The following is a 25298-nucleotide window of genomic DNA, read 5'->3' on the forward strand; positions in this document are numbered from 1 at the left end:
CAAAATATTCAAAATTGCCTCGATCATTCCCTAGTAAACTTGTTAAGCAATCATAATCAGTTTTCAAAATTAAAATCTGTCAAACCAAATTCTTCCAGTTTTGTCCAGCTTATTGGTCTAATAGTCACTTTTTTTTCATCGGCAGCAGCCCCCTTAAAACTAAAAAATTAACTACGCTTGATCTTTGTATACTTACTAGTATATAGGTAATTTTTTCCAAAGATATGATTTAAAATAATTTAAAATAATTGAAGACTCAAAGGTTCAAATTAACTTATAAATATGTAATTATAGCAATACATTATCATCAATATCACATTTCATTACAATTTTATAAACATAATATGTTAAAAATATAATACAAAAAATAATAAATATTAATCTAATTTTTTGGCTGCTTTGTTTTCCAGTTGGTTCATTATGTAGAATCTTCGTATTTTAGTTATATTTCCATTGACATTTGGTAAAGATTTCATAGTGCGTGCAGCTAACTATAAAACAAATATGAGAAAAAATTATTAAAAATATTTCATAGAAATGTATTAATTAAAATTTGTGTTTTGTTTTTTTATTTAACTAACAACTGTAATAATTACTTCAATTTTTTGGACCAATTCAGAATCATTATTTGTACTGATATAATTGGTGACTTTTCCATCTGTACCAGCATTTAAACGTCCAGTACGCCCACATCGATGAATATAATCAGCAATATAGGTAGGAAAGTCATAATTTATAATATGCTTAGTCTGAAAACCACATGATATAAGTAATAAGTTATAAATTATAATTAAGTAAGTACAGTAAAACTTCCGTTAACGGTCACCTTTATGTAACACTAATTTTTTTGTTCCATCAAGTGTTATGTGGAAAATGTATTAATATACATTATTATACATTAATACATTTATACTGGGATAACAGATATAATAACCTTTGTTCCAATCAATATTTTAAAAAAAAAATTATATATATATAATTTATAGTCACTCGCGCTACATGTATAATATAAAAATATTATTTTTACTTTTTAGTACTAAAAATAAAAATTTAAAATAGCCAATTCCTAAATCTGATCCTAAGAACAATTTTTATGGTAAAAAATAAATCTATCTAAGTCAAATAGTTTAATTTTTTAAATAAATGTATTTAGAAAGTAATAACTTTTTTAAAATATTATTTTTGAGAATTTCTTAACAAGAGTATATTTCTTAAGAGAACATCACACTCGCATGTGTTGTCTCCATCTTACAAATGTTCAACATACCAAAAACTGTTTTGCGGGGGACAACTTTTATCTTTCTGTGTTTGTAGTAGTAAATCCAAAATCTCTGAATATATAGGGTAGAAAATTATCTATGCAACAGCGTGCCTATATTTTAGATAACGTAAATAAAATAAAAGTTATTTGTTTCTAAACATTTAGTTTTTTAATTTTTTTATTTTGCTTATAAAAAATGATTGGATAGTGCTAATAGTACAAAAAATGTTAGTAGCATCATATATTTATTTTTTATTTTTTCAAGTCTTCCTGGTTACACCCTAGAGTAAGAACTATGATGGTCAAAATACAAGTATCCAAAAAAAAAAATAAAATATTAAATTATTTTAAATTTATTTTTGGCAATTTAACCAAACAATAATGTGATGAACACGTCTACAAAAATGTCTGCAGAAAAAAAGAAAATGATTTCACTTTTCAGAAATGATGTAGTTTTAATTTTTTGAAATCCACAGAAATTAATTTTGGAAAAATTTGTTCACATACTTAAATTTATTTAAAATAAACTAATATCACTTAAATTATTTTAATTTTTATATTTATGATATGCAACAACTTTTTAAATTTTAAATTGTGCATAGATTTACTATTTTCACTTTACGGGTGTTAGAAATGCATTTTTTAGTATATATAAATTATTTATACCTTTTGTATCTTTTTTTTTAAATGTATGCATGCCCTTTATATAGTGATCAACTAGAAGTATTACACTTCTGTTATTAGTTACCTCTTTAGGACAGCTAACTCTAAATAGTGATTAGTGGTTATTATTTACGGTCTTTTTGGTGTCCGTTATATTGAAGTTTTATTGTTTAATAGATACTTTCTATAAAACGTTTAATCAAATTACTCTTATTGTATTTAATCCTCTGGATCCCACATCCGTGCTAACCATAATGTTGACTTCGCCATCTTGATATTTTTTGAATTTTCCAAGTCTAATTTCATACGGCATATCACCATGCAAATTTACTGCCTCGATGCCGTTTTCATTTAAAAACATTGTAGCCCAATCACAAGTACTTGATTTATTACTATAACAATAAATATTTGATGGATATTATCATTCATATTAATAGATTATATATAGTTAGTGTATGACAATAATGTGTAAATCCTTGCAATATTTATCATAATAGACTAAGTCACATTTGCATTTCTTATTGACTCACATTTACCAACAGGGTTTTACGTTAATATTTCAATATTAATCAAAGTCTCCAATCATAATTATGACATGAGTAATTAGTTCTAAATGTTTAAGGTTTAAAATGAGTTTGATTAAATAAGTTATCAAATGAATAATGATAACATTCATTATTATTTATTTTGCACTAATATCAGATACTTTCTAAAAATGAAAACTTCCAATCTTTGTACATAATTGATCAATAAAGAACTAATATTAAAATATGATACATATAACGTTTGAAATAAATTTCTATTTTTATAATAGACGGTTTTTTCAAGTCTGTTCACGTTAAAATGTTTGACTAAAATAAATAATAATATAAAGTAGACTTTTCAAATGAGATACCAAAATATTATTGTTGGAGTATTGCTTTTAGAAAGTTTTTTTGCATGTAACAACAGATTTGCTGGTTTTTCACCCAGATTAGTTTTAATAAATCTTTGTTGAACATGAGGAAGAATGGCATGTAATTTATCCGTTTTGATCTTGTTCAAACTATCCATCTAAAAATTATAGATATACTCAATTAATTTAGTTTATATTTAATGTAGAGTATCAAGTCATTATAATATTACGTCTATTATATCACCCAATATATCGGATAGGCTTGTTGGCATTGTGGCACTAACCAACAACAATTGAGTCAAATTAGAACTTTCATTACGACCTTTAAACTGTAAACATAACATATTGAATAATGACGATACTTAAATAATTAAATATTTTAAAATCTGTATTGATGCATATGGTTTTAAATAGCTTTAAAAAAAAGTATTTGTACTTGAAATCTAGATAGGAAATGAGTCATTAATTCATTAAAACTATCGTCCATTAGAGTATCGGCTTCATCTAATACAACATGACGTACATAACGCATTGAGTATATGCCTAAAACAATAATACAATAAATGAGGTCTGTCTAAGGATAAAAAATAAGACTTAAAAATCATACCAGTGTTTGTTAATTTGCTCAGAGCTCCTAAAGTAGCAATAATTATATCATTTTCCTCAAAAACAGGATTAACTATCTGCCTTTTTGTGTGTCCTCCAGTAATTACTTTTACATTCAATGGCAAATCTTCAGTAAACCAATTGGCAATCTCCTACAAATAAAAATGTTGAATTAAAATATACTTGTCATTTAACAAAATTATTCATTTTAAAATTGTTCCATCAAATATTATAACATAGGCACTGAACATACTCCAATTTGATCAGCTAATTCTCTGCCAGGTACAATAACTAAGGCTAATGGGCTATTGAACTGATTTTTAAATTTTACTTTTTCTTTATAAGCTAATACTTGTTGAATTATTGGTGCCAAGTATGCTAATGTTTTACCACAACCTGTTTCAGCTGCAAGCAAAGTATTATTCCCTCTCAGTATTGATGGAATTCCAAGAGCCTGAAAAAATTAATGTTATGACTTAATACTTTATCTAGTTTATTGAAAGGGTTAAGATGGTTACTTGAATTTGTGAGGGAATAGTGATTTCATGTTGTTTTAAAATATGAAGAATAGATTGTGATAGTCCAGTGTTTTTAAATTCATAAAAACTCTTTCTACTTTGAGGTAAATAATCCTAGTTTCAAGAATAAATGAAAATACATAAAATAGTATTATACAAATTTTCATAAAAATGTAGATAAAAATACAACTTACATCATTATAAATATGAATAGTAAAATAATCATCTTTAGCCTTCTTGTTCTTCCATCCTTTTGATGCCAGTGGAATTTCTTTAAACTGATCATATTTCTGATTTCTTTCATGATTTAAATTTTTTCTTTTACATTTAATAACAATTTCCTAAAACCAATAATAACCTAAAATTGAATTTATTACAATTTTTTTTTATTAATAAACTGTTATGGCTAATTATGAAAACAAACAGAATTGATTGAATGCTGATCTTCTTCATGTAAATCTTGTTCGTCAACAATTTCTTTCTTAATAGGTATATACACTGGATCAATGTCTGAGTAACTAAGATCGATAATTTTTTCATTTTTTGAGCTTAAGAACCGTACCTGTAAGATATATTTTTTTAATTCATTATTTAAGTTTAGGAAAAGTATGAAATATTGCACTTGACAATTCAATAAAGAATCTACGGTAAAAACAAATATACGGTATATTTTTTAATGATCATACTGGTTGCATTTTAGCATATTGGTCTATGAAACATACGCAACCAAATACAGACTAATAATTAAATTGACTCACGTTTGGGGTACGTTTAGGGACATCATTAGATCTGGAACTAAATTCCAAACCCAAACGGCATGCGGCTTGTCTACTGTATCGAAACGACACAGGTGCCAAACAAATCCTCTGTAAACCGAATCTTACTGCATTAGTGTGAAGTGCCATTTTGAGCAAAAATAAATTGCGGTGTACGTTATTTTCGTTATTATGTATTAACGCATTATTGACATTGGAAAACCAAATTTGGCGAAGTAAATTGTAAGATAGAGAAAATTCATATATGAATTTAGAATAATGATTTATGATAGTATTTCACAAACAAAAACAGTGATAACTGATGATTGATAAAGCACAGCACGTGTGCACGGTGATAAGATATGATTGTTCCCACAATTTTTTTTGTGCTAAAATTACTCATTAGTTCCTAGAGAACAATAAATAAGTATACTTTTGTGACTGTCCATGATGGTATAAGGATCTATTGAGTGCCCCATTGAATGTTGAAAATCGTAGGTACTCTCAGTAGCAACGAATAATGAAATAATCAAAGCAAATTGTAAAATGTTCTTCTTATTTTTTTTTTTATCTAATTATAAAATTGTGAACATATTAAAAATTAATATTTCTTGAAAAAGACGTCGATAATGGCCGTATAATGCAATATTGCAATACAACCAAACCATGCCCCCCCCCCCCAAAAAAAAAAAAAAAATAATTCTAGATCCACCACTGACTATAGCTATTTGTTTTCTCTCGGAACAACGTGCAACAAAGTAAATTTGGGTTCAGCAGAACCAATCTTGAATCGTATGTTCAAGCCCGGATTAAGGATCAATTGGGCCTCGGGACACCATACAATTAGTGGGGGGCCCCCTTTCAACTTTAACTTCAAAATAATGTATTATTATACATATTAACGACTTTATATTATTGTATAATTTTTTACTACACAAAAAATATACAGGATATATCTCATGTCATTGTACGCGGCTTTTTTTTTAACAATTCATTATGGATCGATGGAATTTCGTTAAAACAAAAAAAGACGTGTTAGACGTATTTTTATATAAATTCTATTACTATATAAAGTTGAGAACATATCTATATATATATATATATATATATAATGAATTGCTGTACGTTAGTCTCGCTAAAACTCGAGAACGGCCGGACCAATTTGAATGAATTTTTACCTGGGTTGGTAGATTGACTTTTCTTACTATGTTTGAATACTACAACTGTCATGCAAATTATGACTATTAAAAAATAGGTATCATAAAATACGATCATTGTATCACAGACAAATATTTATTGAAATATGATAAAAAAAAAACCAATGTAGATAACTATAAATTATAATATAAGATATTGTTTTTATCTGTTTAAATAACAGAAGTGATTCTGTGAAGACAAATTATCAATATTGGGTAGTAACGTAATAAAAGTAACTTGACATTAACTTTTAATGCGAATTCTTTCCGTGTAATGGAAATTACTTTTGATAAGGAATTTATTCCTATACTATAAATTTATAACGCAGATTATATAATATATATATAATCTGTGTTTATACTTTACAATGCGTTAGCGTTCCGAATTTTCGGCTTGTATAAGTATTACCATTGATTATAAATACTATTTATAAGTACATAAAAAAAAAAACGTGAAAAAAACGTATACCAATAGGCCAGCGAAAAATGAGCCGCGATTGTAGCGCCCCGGGTGACGTCTTTTCGGTAGGGCTATAGTTTTTAGACAGCCCTACTGAAAAAATCCACTTGGGGCGCTACAATTGCGGCTCATTTTTCGCTGGCGGTACTATAATAATAAATACTATAATTAATGTCAATAATGCGGATATATAATATTCGTATAGAGGACGTGATACCCGTAAAGTTGTCTCCGTCACACAAATGTACAACACACCAAAAAACTGTTTTGTGCGGGATAGAACCACTCATTTGGTATTTATAGTAGAATTACCAAAATTCCACAAGGCATAGAGAACAATTTTAACTGTGTCGTAGCGTTTTTATTTTTTTTTATGGCATTCACCAATGATTTGCAATAATTAAATGAAAAAAACAAAAAAAAATCCTTATGTTCTCAAACTGATAACTTTGATTTTATCTATGTTATCCAAATAATAAAAACGCTGTGACACAGATAAAGTTGTTCCCTATGCGTTGTGGAGTTTTAGTAATTCTACTATAAATATCGACGGAGTGGTTCTATCCCGCGCAAAACAGATTTTTGCTATACATTTATAAGACGCGAGACAGCGCATGCGGGTATCACGTCCTCTTAAATATATTTTATATAATAAATTATATTTTTAATTTATTTTTATTCAAAATACACAAAGGGTTTCCTATAAATAAGTCGCGTGTACTGGTGTTATTATGTTTTTGTACCTTTATTAACACAAATATATTATTTTAATACTTAAAAAGGTGGATAAGTGGATATCGCTCTGCTGTACAGTAGGTTACAAGTGGGTCACTGTAATGTATGGTGTTAAATTTGAATTCAATAATATAATATCATTGTATAAGAAAAACGAATCTGAGCAAAAACAGTCAGTCAGCCTATGATATTACCAAGTATATTAATTTATGATATTATTGTGAATAAAGTAATTTATATATAACCTATTTACGTGGAGCCTTGTTTTAAATTTTCAATCCTTAGCTATAAAAGTTGAACATTTTATACATTTTTAACTACAAAATAATTATTAAATTTAAAATTTAATAAATTTTGTCAAAATTTGAACTTAAAATGCTTATATATATTGTGCCTATGTATTTTTAATATTTTTCAACTGCTATTGTAACAATATATCAATAACCAAAATCGATTTTCTCGAAAACCGATTTTGCGTAAAAATTCCCGTTTTTTCTTAATTTTTATGTTGTTTTTCCCGGCGCTTTTGAAAACTATTGAGAGTTATAAAATTTGACCTACCGAATGCAACAACTAGATTCACTTTCCCATCGAACAAGATACTGTTGAAGAAAATCGAAGCAGTTTTACTGCCCCAAACCGTGGTAACATACACAAAAATAAATACATTCATCGCTTCGCTCAGAATCTAAAAAACACATCATTGTAAAATCAATACATTCATCGTTCCACTCAGAATCTAAAATTAATAGTAATTCGATCTGTTTATAATATTTATATAAATATTTTTCAAATTATACTTATAAATAGCATTTTTACTTGTGTTGCTTGTCGAAAAACAAAATATGTTAAAAATAAATTAGAAAAATACACGTGAAATGTTTTTTTTTCTATAACGTGAATTTAACATAAGTTGTAGCATGTAGATTGTAGTTATATATAGTTACTAGTTACTTTTTTGATTGAAAAGTAAAGTAATTTTATAGTAACGAGGTATGAGTAAAGTAACTTACCCAACACTGCATTTTAAATTTTAAATTTACTATACAGTGCTTGAGTCAGAGGGAAAATCAAATATAGTGCGCTGGCATTCGCTTAATATAATTAGTATATTATCTAAATTCGTAGTATCATACTATCATCCATTAGCGGTTATAGTAATGACAATGTATCAATAAAATGTGCTGTAAAAATCTTGTAAGATCTAAAAAGTGGTTTAAGCCGTTTAAGGTGAACTAATGCAACCCCTACCCCCTCTCCCACAGCTTCAAGCTCATGATGTGTCTGTTAGGAATACATTTGTTTAGTTCTCATCCCCAAGGTAAAAATTTAAATTGCGGCTATGACTAATGACTGAATAAATCAATAGTATATAAGTCTAATAATTAATACTTAATAGGCTATTCGAGTATAATATACTATACTCTACATTATTATACTACTAACGTGTATTTTGCAAACATACGTCCATTTCAAACGTTCGAAAATTTCTATCCAATTATTTTGTACGTCATTTGTGTGAATTTGTTTGACGGTTCTTAGAAGTATTCATATATTTTATACTGAATACCTTATTATTTATAATTCATGTCTCCAGCCCCCCTTCTGTATTTTCAATATTGCTCGAATACTGGTGTCGTACAAATTCTAAGAACCGTCAAACAAATTCATACAAATGACGTATACAAAATATTTGGATAGAAATTTTCTAGATTTTCTTTGGATGGGGAGGTTGGGGACACGTATCACGAAACGTTCGTCCATTTCAACAGCAAAATCAGTGCATTATTATATTTTAATATTAATAATCACTGCAGTTGCAGGTATACAGTGTCTTGTGTGTATAGTTTATATAATACTATATGTATCATATAATTATTGTAACATATAAAAACTGTTATATATTAAACAAAAAACCACTCAAGACTTATAGATTAGGTCAGTTATTGGGTGTGATTTAATTTAATTTAAAAAAAAATTTAAAAAAAATTAAATTGTATGTGCGCATCAGCTGTGGACTATATATATAGGTATCTACCGTGTAAATAACAATCGGAGGTAATAGATTCACTTAACTTTTTTATAATGTTTAACTGGAATATATATATATATATATGTATATATTATATAATATCTTCTTTATATCATAATTCAGAATTAAATATTAATAGTCAATAATCAATTTATAAGAGGGTTACCTACATTTTTAACACTCCATAATAGCTCAATATAATATACTTCTAGTTGCCATTTATCTTATATTATAATATAATGCAGTAGCTTAGCGTAAGTAATAGGATTTGCTATGGGTGTCAACAGTCAACAGCCATTGACGATGATGCAAAGGCTAACCAGAATCTCCATAACATTTGTATGGAAATAAAAAATAATAAGGATACAAGTGAGTTTACATTGAGTATTTTTAATTTTGAATCACAAGTCTAAAGTAGAATATAATGTTTATGCTGTTAGGTATCTAAATTAATATACATGTAATATGTAATATTGTAATAATATACTAATAAGATTTAAACGTTCACAAAATTGTATGTTAATTAAGTGATATCCATTATGATTCACATAGTATATGTAATATTATGTATTCAATACTTTGGTTGTCATTCAGATTCAAATTGGTTAAAGAAGGTACGCATGTGTATTGTGTACATTCAATAAATAATACCTATCATATTTTTAATTTACTATTCATATTGCATAAATAGATAATTAAAAACATTATGGTGAATTCATTCATGTTTTTTTGGAAACTAAACCCAATCATGAAATATTATCCGCACCGGATAATAAAGTCTATATAGAAGTAGGTATTTATTATAGTCAACTATAAGTTATAATATAATCATACAACCAGTGTGCCTACATAAAAAACACCCGGTTTGCTGACAAAAAAAGTTAATAGTTAAAAAAGTTAAATTAGGAGCGCAATTTCAATGAGAAAACTGGGGGAATGATGAAGCCCCCTAGCTATTTTATCAGTTGGTCTTGATCTTGAATTATACAATGAGCAATTTCACTTCCCTCTTTAACACCCACCGTCCAATAATCATATTATAAAATAATAGTTTTGTACTGTATACTTTATTAATTTTATTATTATATAATAAGAACTAATTCACTAATTAACCATAAATGTCATAAATTATGAGGCTACTGATTTAAATGTTGGGGATGATAAGTGGTATAAGCGCATCCAAGTCCTTATCTAAATTGTGCAAGTGTATATAGCTCAAACGATAGTGTTCGTCGTCTAGACTCTGGAGACATAGCGACAACATTTAAAATGTACAGATTTTTGTGTGGTCAAACTATTAACCAATATATAATATTATATTCCAATATAATACAATTTTCGTGTGATCAAAGAAAAAGAAAACAGCAGTCCTCGGTAACTGCAGTTGTTGCAACCGTGTGCAAACGAATGTATAGGAAAAAAACCAAGAAAAAAGGCACGGAAAAATAATCCACCGTAAAAATAAGCCACGGAAAAAAAGTCAAATAAAAATTAATAAATATATAAAAAAAATTTAATTTAAGTATTAAATTATTATTTTTAATTTTGAACATAGGTAGTTGGTCATAAAATTACAGTTTAATAAAAAATTCCAATTTATTTATTTTAAAATGTCAATAATAAATGTTTTGTTGTTGTCAATTATATTATTAATTTTATAATAATACCAATAGTATTCTATAGTAATAATTATAGGAATTGATAAAATAAACATTCAGTGAATTTTCATGTATCTACAGTTATTCATTTTTGAATTACAACAAAATAAGAAAAACGTTACATGTGAAATCGAATAAATATCCAATGTTGTATTGTTGTAATAATATGAACTTCAAACGCTCATAAAAATTTAATTCGACTTTCCGTAAGAGATTTTTTTGTTAATAAAGGTAAACAAAAAGAAGTATAATAATATCAATATATTATATTATTATTACATTATTATGTATTTTTATGCCGTGGTGCGAACGATCAACCGATAGGAAGTTAGCAACGCGTACGTCGAAAACGTTGCCGGTGCGGTGGGTAGGATGATGGCCGGGCGGACGGTCACGCCCGGCCGATTGCGCGCGCGTACGTCCGTCCGTGGTTTGGTAACCCCTAATTATATCGCGCGCTCCTACACCGGGTGGTGAGGCGAAGGCAGGATGCGAGAGCACCGGCCCCGCTGCCACCGGAGAGACATCGGTCGTCGCCGCCACTACCACCACTACCAGCACCACCGCCACGCCTGTTCACACGAATTCCGATTCGCGTCCCTCCAGCGCACCGAATCCGGTTGTGTACTTGTGTCGTTGTTATTATTCTTCGTGTCAGTCCGTTCGTCGGTGCCGAGCGCGTTTGTCGTTTGTTGTGTTTGTGTCCGACGTCCGTTCGATTTCCGAGGTGGGTTTTTTTTCATTTCCGTTTTTCTTCTCGTGCGTTATTTAATATTATAGCCTTTTTACGTGCTAATTGTTCAGTGTGCGCATCGTTGTCGTTGCGACCCGTAGAATAATAATCGTGCATCGTGCGGCGCACGCCGAAACGAAACGAATCTATCGAGTGTCGCCGCGGTGGTAGAACGATAATATTGTTTGCGTTCGGTGGATCGACGCCACTCTACCCCGTGCCCCGTCGATAAATGGACGTCAGCACGTCGTCGTCCAACCGTTACTACGACTGCTACTACTACACTAGGACGGTGGTCGATTCGAAGTAAGTAGAATTGCATACACATTAAAAATACTTATAATATTTAAGATTATAATGTAATTGATGTTAGTTATTACTTTACTTGTTGCACCGAACTAGTGCTTATCACACATACGCCGACCACTCGCTGATAACGCTATAATAATAAAGGCCGCGAGAGCGATACCTTCCCCCGTCCTCGGAGTAATTCCATCATTGTAGTCTCCACTCGATAGTCCACTCGCTGACCGCAATTTACATTAATTACCACCCTGGTGATCCGATTGTTATTATCATTAGTATTATTACTAGTATTATTATTATTATTATTATTATTATTATTATCATCATCATCATCACCACCATAGTCATCGTCATTCGTGACCTCACAGTCGTCGAATTTGGTTTTAAAAATGATAAAATACCGTAAACGCGATTGAATATTTCGGCCGACGTCGAGTTAGGTATGTAGTATAATTATAGTTAGGACGTCAAGTTACACGTGTGCTACACAATAATTATTATTAAATCACCGACTGCCGGGCGCCGGCCGGCGTTGGATGGGAGGAGAAGGCGAATTCTGACTAGTGTAAACGACATGAAAATAACCCCATCGGATTATAATATTGTTATTATTGGTATATTATATATTAATTTTTAATGTGCCGCCGCACACATTGAGAAACCTTGATAGTATTTAACTAGAGACTAGTTTTATTAATAGTAATAGCTGCTACATCTTTAGTATTTTCGTCGAAATGTTTTGATATTTTGTGTACACTTGCGATTTGCAGCGTACAATGGTCGTCGTGGACCGGGTAGAAAATTTTACATTTTATTTAATGTTTACCTAGTTTCTAGGTTCCTACCGCTTCTAGATTTCTAGTAGTTCGTAAAACCGCGTATTAGGACGATTTGGACGCATTAAACCGCGAAAAGTAGTCCGTATTAATTGACCAAAAACTCATCCAGGATATTATAAACTATTAATAAGTAGAACAATTTACCTATATGATAACAATGTATAAAGTGCATTGTGCGACGCTATAAATGATAACTGCGAAATTTCGTTATCGGTATCGTACTACCTATCGTTGGGTACTCGCGCCAATACATGCTGTGATTAATTCTTAGCGTTTATTTAATTGCCGTGTATTGTCTCAGAACACATCTCGTATTATGCCATTTACGAACTAGTTAGTCGTTTTATATAATTGCGGTTAGGTGGTTTATAAACGAAACCTTATGTGATAGAAAAACATATTATTATAAATAGACTTAATGAAGTGTACTTACGATTTAAATATCTAAATAATCGTGGATTTTATTCATAGAAAACCCATGAACTTGGAAATAATTTGATTCTTGTTGTCGTTTAACCACTAGTCCTTTGGGTAGTTAAATGCAGGTTCTTAGCTTAAGCATGCTCGAAGTTAATGGAAATTAATATCATACAATTTAAACGTATGCGGCATGCACTAGTGCACTTCACTTAGAATTAGATATTAATTATTAATATTTCATTAGGTACATATTATACTTCGCACATTTTACGGGACTACCTAATTAGACGATGATTTGGTGTTTCAAGGATGAATCGATTATGAAACAACAATAGTTGCTGGTGTATTCTGCTGTGAAATGACATACCGTGTTAAAACACATACAAACGAGTAGCGTTTCCATCGGAATTACAAAAAAAAAATAAATAAACGAATAATTGATAAACAATGAAAAACATAAATACTAAGGTTTTGAAAACTGTGTGTGCATCGTATACGATGACGTATTGACGTTAAAATTAACGTTTGATGTATGATGTATCGAACCCCGGGGAATAGTTTTCGGGTGATTCAAATCTCTGGATAGGTCTTTTTATCTGGTTAAATCTCGTCATTATTTTATTCGAAGGTCTCCGGGATATCGCATCCGCTCCGTATAATCCGGTAGTTGTTGTATCACGTTGTTGACCTGCCTCCCTAACCTTCACTGCCGCTCAACCCTTAAGGTACGTCAAGTAAGGTCTTAGCGCTTCGCTTCGGATTGTATCATTACGAAACGATTTCGCATCCCTTGGGAATAGGATTTTCTATACAATAATAACGATACCAGAATAGAGGTGCTGGGGTTTAAAGGGCGCGAACAAACGTGTTTGAGTGCGTATTACCGTTTTCGTTCTGAAATAAAAAAAACCGTTTTCACGACATAATAATATAATAATAACAAAAATCGTTGTTTTTTGTCATTCCACTGTCATTAAATACCTATTTTATATATTAGTTACAAACCGTGGACCGTTTAGTGAAGTTTTTGCGTTTTAAACAAAAACGAAGCGGACGCGCGCGCTGCAGAAATTAGCGGACCCTGGTTTTCTTTTCACAAATATCGCGCGTTCCCATTGTTTTCCCCCGGTTCCTGTTGTGTCGTGTACACAATTATCCGACGTGTAAAGTTTACGGAACAATGCACCATATAATAATAGGAGAAAATAATTACATTTTTATGATTCGGTTTACTTTGTTTTCTTAACCATCCACCGTGCGCCGCATCCTTGGTAGACGACACCGGCGACGCATCGTACTTTATTGTAACGAGGCATGTTTTATATAAGAAAATTGTATACCTATACATAATTTTATGTACATGTACATATTATATTACGAATTAATTAGACATTGCTATTTCATTACACTTTCTAAAGCTATAAATACCGACTTGATTTTTTTCCACTGTTAAACGTGCGAGCACGTTGTATATGCGAGTTGGCGCGCGTGATGAGAGTGGATATCGTAGATAATATTATTATTTTACAGTAAATGCGTTTTATATGTACTTATTTATTTATTTTTTACACGTGTTCGGCTTTCATTGCACTTGTCGGAAATGTATATTTTTGAATTGTTATTGTTATTCGGTTCCGATTGGATTGTAGAAAATTATATCACATCAATAACGGTTACTTCGTCTGAAACGAAAAACGTGCGTTATTCGACTATTCGTGCCAGGTATAAAATAATAATAGGGGGGACGAGGTGGCCGAGTGGTCTAACGCGACGGATTCGGCACAGCCGGTCCGAGTTCGATCCTCGACCACTGGGCGGCATTTTTCTCCGTGCAAGTCACGGTGTCCGGAGAACAAGTGCCGCCATCCCCCCACCCCGGGGCTCGGCAGAAACCTACGGGTGCCCCATTAGAAATTCTGCCAAACACAACACACACGTGTACCAACCTACCCAATATAAAACCTACCAAACCTACCCAATATAAAACCTACAGTGCCCTCCCCACACCCAATGGCCTATGTTGCCGCGGGTTACCCAATAAAAAAAAAAAAAAAAAATAATAATATGAGTTATAACAATAAATAAATGTACATGTTTTCAATTTTGCCTACTCAAGTCTCACGCATACCAGTTGATTTCTACGAAAATTTAATGTATTTTAACTCATAGGCAAAATTCTCCTCAAAACGTTTTAAATAGCTTATATAATTTATACCTGTATTATTAGGGTTTGATGTTGATTTGGGTTTAAAAACTTCAAATTCACTAATCGTCTGACATATTATTTTCTGGAAATATTACTCTGAGCGTTTTGTTGTAGAACGTCGATGTAGAACTGGGTCGGGTTAAAAAAACCTTTCCATAAATGTCTTATAGTATGGTTTGGTAATAATAGATTAATTTCAACTTACACTCTTTTATTGCTTAATAAACAAACTTCGTGTTTTTAACACGAAAAATTGTATTAATATTTTATATAACATTTTTCTATGTAAACAACATTGATAATGATGGCCTATCCCATTATATTGCAATATTATACCTACATTAATATATGTATAGTGTTGCAAAGTCTTCCGTGTATTATATTTTCAATAATATAAAATAATAATAAAATATAAACCGCAGAAATATACATCCATAATCCGAGTTGTGCACAGTTATCCCGTGACGAATGTCGAAATAATCATCGTACCTATAATATTATACACACGGGAGTTACTCAATAACGGATATTAATTTGTAGTATTAGACACTCGCGTAAACGTTAATATAAAATGATAAAATTATACGTAGGTAATACCTAGGTATAATAAGTAATGTATTTCAGTGTATAGGTAATCTAAATAATATTAAATATTATACATTATAATTATACATTACAATACATTATACAAAACACGAGAGGAAAAACAAAATAGTGCGTTTTCGATATTATTTATTGTCTGCTCACTCAAGGCATCGACAGGATAGCGCGTTATCTCTAAAATATATTTTTAGTGTTCCATTAGTACACTTAGAATTATCACCAGTCTCAATAGATCGGTGTAGGTGGGGACGGTTTGTACAAGAATATAAAAAAAATTGCTGTGCAATGTATTTATATATAATATATAATATTATATCTATAGAGTAATCATAACTATATCATTGTTTGCCGCCCGAGGATTTCCGGTGCGTAAGGATTCTCGCACGGAAGGTATTAATAACGAGACGGGTTTTTTGGAACGATCGTTTTGTTAAAAAACGCACTACAAACAAAAAGATTAAATAAAATAAAAATCAACAAAACGGCGACGGCAATAACAAAAAAAAAAACGTAAAAAGCCCGTCATCCAAAACCGATTTGCAATTTCCTCTCAGAGCACACGCTTTTGTGTTTCGGTACGTTTCTGTTCATCGTTGTATACCATTCGCACGGAAGGTGTTCGTCCATTTCGTCCCGTCCGTCGTAGGCACATAACTAGTAAGTAATAGTAGTAGTATTTGATGTAGAAGCCTCGTCACCGACAACGACGACGACGATATTATTCTTGTTCGGGTTCAGTAAATATAATTTCCGGTTTGGGATTTTTTTTAACACCACTACACAGGCGTTTTACGGCCACCGTATTCCGCTTCGTACCTATACGGCTATACCTAGTCGTGGTGTGTATGTGTGCGTACTATTAATTTTTTCTCTCTTGCGCACACCATGAGAACCACTGCAACTCGACGGTGCCGGTCATTGTCATTGCCGCCGCCGCGCGCCGGTCCAGCTACACACTGCATACTGCGGGAACGGAGCACCAAAGCAACGGCAGCGGCGGCATCGGCATTCAGCGAGGTAGTCGGCGGCAGCGGATGTGTCAACCGCGCGCGCGTCTTTCGGTGGCCGTACGCGCGCGCATTCCGACCGAAACGCAGTAAAAATTCGTCTTGGCCCGTATTTTTACTACGCCATCGCCGCCGCCGCCGGCCGACAAGCAATTTCCGTTTTACCGAGAGTTTTGTGCGTGCGAACGTCCCTATACCATGACCGAATCTCGCACGGTATCCTCATGTTTGCGAGACGTGAGCGCGCACCTCATCTCGAAAAAAGAACACCTAATGTGTGTGTGTGTGTGTGTGTGTGTGTTTATCGTTTATGCATTTATCTGTTTATCGATTATGCGTGTGTGCATAATATTATATTATAATTTATGTACTGCATATTACAACAAAAAAAACCATCGCCAGGCTGGCGGGTGGACTAGCAGCTGTGAAGGCGAATTTTTTGATTCGATACCATTATAATAATATTATGTGTGCGTGTTTGTGTATATAATTTTTTTTTTAAAGAACGATGATCAATGGCCCGCGTTTGTGTTGTTATTTTACAGCCCGATCAGTCGAGAAACGATCGTCGTGAGAATTGACCATTTTGGTATTTCGGTTCGAACGTTCAGTTTTTCTTTTTTTTCTTGTTTCATTTTGAATATATACGCTGCATAGTTAACGGTTTTTTGTCTTACACACGATCAGCTGACGAAAGGCCCAGTTGGTGTAATCGTATCGCAAACCTTGAATTCGTTAATCGTCATGTTAGAGAAAATTTGAAATACGCATAATGTATAAATCGAGGTACAGATGTATCTCGTGCATTGTAATCAATGTACTCATACAAAACACAATGACTAATTGAAAAAAAATGTGCCTCGGGGTTGCAATTTGCGTGCGCGAATGTGTCTGTATATAGTCAAGATGTATATTATAATATATTATGTTGTAGAGGTGCACCTATACAACCTTACTTGCCGCCGCGTGTGTATTATAATATTCTATCGGTATTTACGTGTGTTCGATCTGTTTGAAGCCACCGCCCTTAGCTTAATGTGTTTCGTCACGTTTACAGGGTGGGCTAATGATTTTTTTCCGGTTTTAGTGTATATGCCGGTGAATTGTTGACTTTTGGCCCTACCCTGTATATTGTAATATACATAATATATGTTTATCGTCGGTTTTTCGTTTTGTTTATGTTCTACTAGTTCGTAGTCGTATTCATTTATTAATTGTACCAACCAAAAGTCCCCCCCTCTTCGGCCCTCCACCAACCGCGAATGTTGTGTTGTAAGCTATGCGTTGTTAGGGGATCTCTTCACATCATGCGTGTATAGAAACCAAAACGTAGGAACGAGTGGAATTTCGTTTGGCTTCTGTTGCTGCTACACTCTTCTTATACAACTATTTAAGAGTATATGCCATATAATAGAATACGTCTCCGGTGCCCATCTTGTTTGTATGTGTATGTGAGTGTATGAGTGCACGCCGCTGGCATTTGCAGCTGTTCGGGGATGATGCGACTAAAACGTTATTATTATATTTTTTCTCGTTTCTTCCTCTCTTTAGGGGTACCAAACTACCTATACAGACGGCACTCGTCGTCGTCGTGACGAGCCTCTGCTGGAATGCGCGCTATATTATGCACCGTGCACTAGGTCTCGCAACCCGTTATCTGCGTGTTTCTTTTTCGACACAATCCCAAAAACCTACCAGCATAATTTGTTATTATCTCAGTACACGATAATACAACCTCGTAAATCAAATAGCTGAGGAGAAGTAATGCTAACGCGGTTCCTCCTCCGGTTCTCGATACCTTAGAAAAAAAAAAAAATCAAATCGCAAATATGCGTTCTTTGACTTTTTCTCAGGACAAATATTATTTAAATTTAAAGTTTACAATATATTAATATATATTATAAATAAAGCAAAATACAACAAAAATAATGGCGTTTTTAAAAATCTGAATTTTGCTGTTATGTATAGTGTACGTTTTAATGTAATATGTTAGTTCAACTTTAAAAATTAGGTAGATATCTAAATTTAGTTGTAGCGGCTTACGCATTGTGCAACTGCAACTTACTCATTTTCTATAACCAGCGACTAAAGACTGTAAATACTCTTATAAGCTTTTTTCCCGTTGAAAATCTTGTGCGTATTTTAATATTTCAAGCGTTTATTTATTATACATAGTATATAATATAAATAGTTATTTATAAACATCATTCGCATTACTGATTCCTATGTTTTTTACGATTGTAACTTAAACATACATTATGCAGTAGTTGGTAGTATACCGGTTGAAAAAGGAAAATATTTATAAATGTAGATACTAACACATTATTATTATTATACCTATTTTAATTTATAAACGAGTATAGTTAATTTAATTATAAGGAACATGTGTGTAGATAATTTAAATTGTTTGAGTTCTGAAATTCGAGTACTTATACTGGCTATCTATACTGTTATGGAACAGTTATTTCCTAAATTTGCATTAAATTATAATTTTTTTGTTTATGACTTCCGGTGTTACTCTGGTAATTCGACCGTCATTTCCGATTTATGTTGACAGCGTTCATATTAGGTCTTAGTAGTTTTTATTCAGGTCATTTATTCAAATAGTATATTACAATAATTGTAAATTATTTACAAGTCATGTTATTTTACGGAACACTTAATTATCATTCATCATGGATATAAATTCTTGAAGTGTTACCTATTATTTATTTTTATATAATAAATATATATTTTTTATTTACCTAAATATAAATCGATTTATAGACGATCTGACGATAAATAATTAAAATTGTACGTCTGCGTTTATTATATTATAGTAGCGTTGTAAATAAGTGTATCAAATACTGTCAATTCATCAACATAATTCATCTTAAACTATTAAAAATATACCTATTACCTATATACTAATATACTGTATAGTATTATCATGTAATAATGTCTTCCTGCAGTATGAATGGTAATCAAATAGTTAAAGAAGATAGGTAATTTAGTTTCGGAAGTACGTAAACAGTCTAATACGGTTCAATTTTTTTTAACGTTTAAAAATATTTCATTAAAAGCACATTTCATGGGTTATAGAGTATAAAACTATAAAATTAATATATTATGATTTTCTGAATACGTTATCGGCGTGTTTGATGAATGTTGACATAATATTTTTAATGAATAATATAGATAAAGCAATTAACTAATCGTTTCATTATTAAAAATTAAAATGCATTTGCAAGGCCAAGGCACTTGCATGTATTAATCTAAAAATGTTTTATGGTTATGTATGCATGTAGATATTATATTGTTTCATAAAGTTTTCATTTGTCAAATAGTAATCAAAACTTTTGAAAATATTATAATTTCATTATAGGTCGTGTGTTGTACAAATATGATATTATGATGTTATATATCTTATTATTATTTTAAATTGTTATAAACTTATAACTATTACAACATATTTGATCATACCTCATAAGCCATCTTCGTCCTTGTACAATTTGGCCTACAGATCATTAAAAAATAACTGAACCAAATTATAAATGAGTTACCTCATTAATTATATATATTTTAAATTTTATATCACGGTTAATTAATTGATTTATAAAATATTGTAAACAATTTTGAGAACAGAATAGTAGTAATAATAATTAAAATCAAAACTTGTTGTGACGTAATTAGAACGTATCAGCAAATAATAATATAAAATAATAATTATTATAAAAGCTTTATTAAACGTTAAATACCTATAAATTATAATAACATTACAAACTTCATTTGTTATGTGTCTCAATATTTATTTTTTGTTTTGTTTTATTTATTTTGTTAGTAGTTCAATCTGGTCATAGTTATTAGAATTATTTGTATAATAATAAGTCGTAAGTTATATAGCTATTATAACTTATAAGTTTTAAGTACCTAATACCTATTAACTGTTTTAATAACGTATTATATTTTAAAGATTCAAATTGATTAAAATGAATGGTACATTTATTTACCTATTTTTATTTTTTGCGTAACTATATTAAATATGATAATATTATACAGGTGATGGTTAAATTCCTGAATAATAATTCTTACACATCCGCACTCGATGACTCATGTTTCATCCCGCTATTTCTGCGAGAGATCTCAATGACACATGTATGCTATAATATGCTTTATAGTATATAGTATTTAATATCATTATATTGTTTATAGATTCTTAATTTTTTTATTTCACATTACTACATCATTTATTTATAGTTTCTAAAACCAATATTTGAAGATTATATATTTAATTGTATAATATAATTTCGTCGTTCAGTTTTCTATTATAATCGTATTTGTTCCTAAGTTAATTATTATTGCACTCTACAGACATCTGCTGACAAGTCTTTGAAATCAACCTAAATGTTAATCTAATCGTATAATAATAATCAATAAGTTATAACTGACTGAAACAATAGTCTATTTTACCAAAAAAATGTTGTTTTTATTTTTTATTATGTTGCAAGTGCGTATGTGTATTACATGTGTTGGTCATACTTCATCATATATAAATCGTTTTTTAAGATAAACACAAATATTTTATATTCTTTTAAATAGTATATAATAATATATAATATTATTAATAATTGCAATAGGTTCTAAATTTCACGAATCACTATCATATACTATTGAATTGGTTAAATTGTCAAAATTTTCTTGTGGGTTCTATCCATCTATAATACACAATATAATATAAGTAGTACGATTTATAGTTAAATAATAATTTAGTATTTTTAAAGGCAATCAATCCATATTATTATTGACAGTCTGGATAGGATAAAAAAAAACTACTAAATTTATACTTATTCAGATATAATAGGTACAAATCTCAAGCCAAAAAAACTTTATTAATTAACTAAAATATGAAACTATATTACAAAATAAATACTGCTCACAAAGTTTATATTATTTAGTTTAATAAAATTATTGTAGAACCTACCTATTTTCGATAAGAAAACATTTTAGTTCCGGTTACATGTACCGAAATACTTGGATGTTTGAAAATGGTGTTTCTGTTTTTGTTATTTTCTGTTTACCATGCTCTAGGCATGCTCTAAGACTCTGTGGAGAATATTGTAGTACTAACAATAAAAGAGCACGTGTCTGAATTTATCAAACGAAATGACCCACGCAGCCGGTTTAGTAATATTATTATTGGGCACAAAACACGGTGAGCCTGGCCTGGAGCAATAAACCAGTCTATCGTTGTAGTAACTGTATTTTTTCTACTCCTTCTGCTGAATACAATATTCTTACACACGTAGGTGGGTTTCTCGGCCAAAGCCCAATATTGCATGATCGGTGTCATACAGGGTTACACAAATATATTGACTCGGCCTTGACTTCTCGTGCGTTATTTAGTTTGAAAACTAATAAAAGTGCACGCACGCATGCTTTATTTAATTTCTTTTAAATTACATACCTACCGCGTACCTATAGCGGGAGGTCGCCAAATGCCTCTTGTGGTCTTGTCCTTTGATAATCTTGGTTCGCAGCAGCCCACCTATGCCCAAATCAAATGGCGTAGTATCGTAACCAGATAAAATAATACAACCAATGAATACATTTTTCAAACATAATATGCACGCCGTAGATAGATCTGTTTTTAATCAATTTTTAGGCGAAACGTTTTAATGGCATATCGCATATACCTATCATTATAAGTGTATTTCAATTTCAATGTGTTCAGCTCGCGACCTTCAGAAATCGTGGAAAAAATGTTCATACATAATTTAATTGAATGAAACGTATAACTATAAAAGCGGTTGCGCTACGATTTGGTCCACAAAACTTGTTTAAACATTATTTGTGAAATTGTTAATTATTTTATAGGACGAGATCTAGTCCGCAATCGGCCGGATTAATAATTGTAAAAAAAAAAATAGTGGGACTCGTCCGATAAACAAAGATACGATGACTGTGTATCGTGCACTTCATAAAATGGCGTTTTATTATTTTTCTCAGCAAACTACAAAATCTCCGTCAACTAAATAGATATCATCCTCCCTCCCCCTTACATGTATATTGTTCCGTGTGTAATATAGTTGGCGGTACGACGCAAAAACTCTGCAATAGACAAGTATTATAGGTCTCTAGGACGAATTAAATAGTATATTAATATATGACATTATGATGACTCGCCCGTAGGTCATAGATCATACATTATTCGTACGTATATAGGTAGGTGTTAAGGCGTAACATTGTAGAAGAGCTGTCGATATGCGAACAATAGTGTACGTATTATGATGCGTGCACGAGCTGAGGAGGCGATGCGGCGGTGGCGTGTGTGTGTTACATGATAACACTTTTTTTTTTAAATACGTATATAACAAGGTAACACCCGGCATGATGTGGACACGGTAATTATTGCCTTCACCCACCATACCCAGATCGAGAAAAAATTATATTTGTAACCCTTTTAGGCCTTTTGTTGTTTTGTTATTCGGTCACACCACTGGCTATCGCCATAATGGCACGTGTTTTTCGGATGTCTACGTCTATATCTATTACACTATTATCATGCACACTAATGGATGGTTATGACTTATGAGTTAAAACTATTTACTTTGGATTCATAGGGATTAGAGGAGAGAAAACAAACCAACGGAAAGTAGCAATAATTTTGTGTGTTGGATCCGGTATTGGATAATGCGTTTTATTTTACTGTGTGCGTATGTGAAAAGACTCGAGTACGCGTGTGGGAAGGTCGTGGGTATATGGGCCTGCGTCGCCTGCGAGATGTCTCCAAATTTGATTCCGATGTACAACTATTGCAGAGAATATTATAAAAACAGCACGCGATACACGCGAAAGTATAATACCTTTTAGCAGATTGAGTTAATGGATTTTTCCCCATAAAACCGCCCCCGCGTGTACAAATATACAAAAGTGGGAGAATCAACCACAGCAGACCAAGGGGTAATTGGTAATTTTCCTTATACCGTTCACATAAAATAAATTAATTTTATACTATACAATGTTTCTTTCGTTAATTTTTAGAAAAATCGCACCCCCCCCTCATGATCACTTATACATGAAAAAACGTCTTATCCTATTTTTTTCAGAATTGGTTTTTCTTTTAAATTTCTGAAACGTAAATAGTGTTTCATGTTTATCCAATTATCGCCATCACGCACCACCTCATTGCTTGTATCGATTTTCCCATCGACACTGACAATATACTTATAATACGAAACACGCATTCTATAGGTGAAAAAATGCGTGCAGTAAAATGCATTATAATATATGATAAAAAGTAAGGTGTTTTTTTTAGTTTAATTAGGATCAGCCATCGGTTTTGTCGGCGCATCAACCCTTGTGAGGCTTCCACGATACTACGTCTACATGCATGGTTGTGTTTTTCTCGTGTGACATGTCTCCCACACACTAGTATAGGAAATACAAATTATTATTATTATTGCTATACGTTCGATTACCGCAACTTCCCTTCTCACCAACTTCGCGTCGTGTAGGCTGCGGTGGCGGCGGTGGTTTGTGCGCTAAACAAACGCAGTGTAATTTGAACAAACATTATTTGGATTTCGATCGCCGAACAGGGGGAAAATGCCGTAGCCACCACCGCTACCGATCGTCGTTCGTGTCGTGTAAACATTATACCGCAGAGACCTGGACGGCGGTGTGTGACGATAGGAAAACAGGGAGGTGGAGGGAGGACCAAAGGAAGCTCAGATAGAGAAGAAAATAAAGAGAAAAGAATACAAACGACGTAGGTACTGTTATATATATATATATATATAATATTTTTATACCTATTGTGGAATGAAAAACGGGGTAAGATCTACTGACACTGAGTGCAGTGCACCGCACCGCGAGAAAAGCGTACTGTAGTCTTTACAGGCGCTCGTTTTTTAACGGGTCTCCTTAGTGCGCGCGCACACGTGCACGCGTTGTATGCTCTCCGGTGTCTCGCGGGTGTCCGAAAACCATCGTACCGTGTTCGACGGCGACGAGTATAACAACACGTCGTTCTCCTCCACCTCCTCCTCCTCCTCTTACTCTGAGTTCACCTCCTATTCAAGACTCGCGTACGCCTTTCCCCCGCTCGCCATCGCCCGCAGACCACCGCCGCGCATATGGGCGGCCGACGGCCTTGGAATATAAAATAATATATAATAGTGATAATAATAATATTTAATAATATAAACGACGACGTGATTCCTAACGACGCAATGTTGTCGGTCCGCCCGGAGGAGCGGCGCGGTGATAATATCGTATATTATTATAATGTGCTCATGAATAAGTACGCGTTATAAACACTGCAACACACACAAATCGTCCGGTCAATAAAAATCACGTTTCGGCCGCGACAATTAAAAACGCGTCGTGCGTTGTGCAGGTGGTGGGCGTGGGTGGGGAGGATCGCC

At 32.1% G+C, this 25298-nt stretch overlaps 2 protein-coding genes across 3 annotated transcripts in view; one reads left to right on the forward strand and one right to left on the reverse strand.

Annotated features, from left to right (window-relative positions):
* Positions 1-262: 262 nt before the first annotated feature.
* Positions 263-4978, reverse strand: LOC132950349 (probable ATP-dependent RNA helicase DDX28). The gene is made up of 12 exons (XM_061021765.1): positions 4702-4978; positions 4368-4505; positions 4138-4284; positions 3944-4057; positions 3679-3879; positions 3427-3577; positions 3256-3362; positions 3050-3148; positions 2820-2977; positions 2133-2316; positions 597-749; positions 263-491 (listed from the first exon to the last, which is right to left on the reverse strand). The coding sequence occupies exons 1-12, from the start codon at positions 4846-4848 to the stop codon at positions 378-380; spliced, it is 1713 nt and encodes a 570-aa protein (XP_060877748.1). The 5' UTR covers positions 4849-4978; the 3' UTR covers positions 263-377.
* A 6347-nt stretch (positions 4979-11325) lies between these two features.
* Positions 11326-25298, forward strand: part of LOC132950199 (signal-induced proliferation-associated 1-like protein 1) — a 46063-nt gene continuing 32090 nt past the window's right edge. Inside the window, exon 1 of one of the 2 annotated variants that reach the window (XM_061021497.1) lies at positions 11326-11818. The gene's annotated coding sequence lies outside the window, so the exon portion shown is untranslated. The remainder of the gene's footprint in view (positions 11819-25298) is intronic. The other variant, XM_061021496.1, reaches the window with a different exon arrangement.

Source organism: Metopolophium dirhodum, chromosome 8, assembly GCF_019925205.1.
Source record: "Metopolophium dirhodum isolate CAU chromosome 8, ASM1992520v1, whole genome shotgun sequence".
NCBI classification, from domain to species: Eukaryota; Metazoa; Arthropoda; class Insecta; order Hemiptera; family Aphididae; genus Metopolophium; species Metopolophium dirhodum.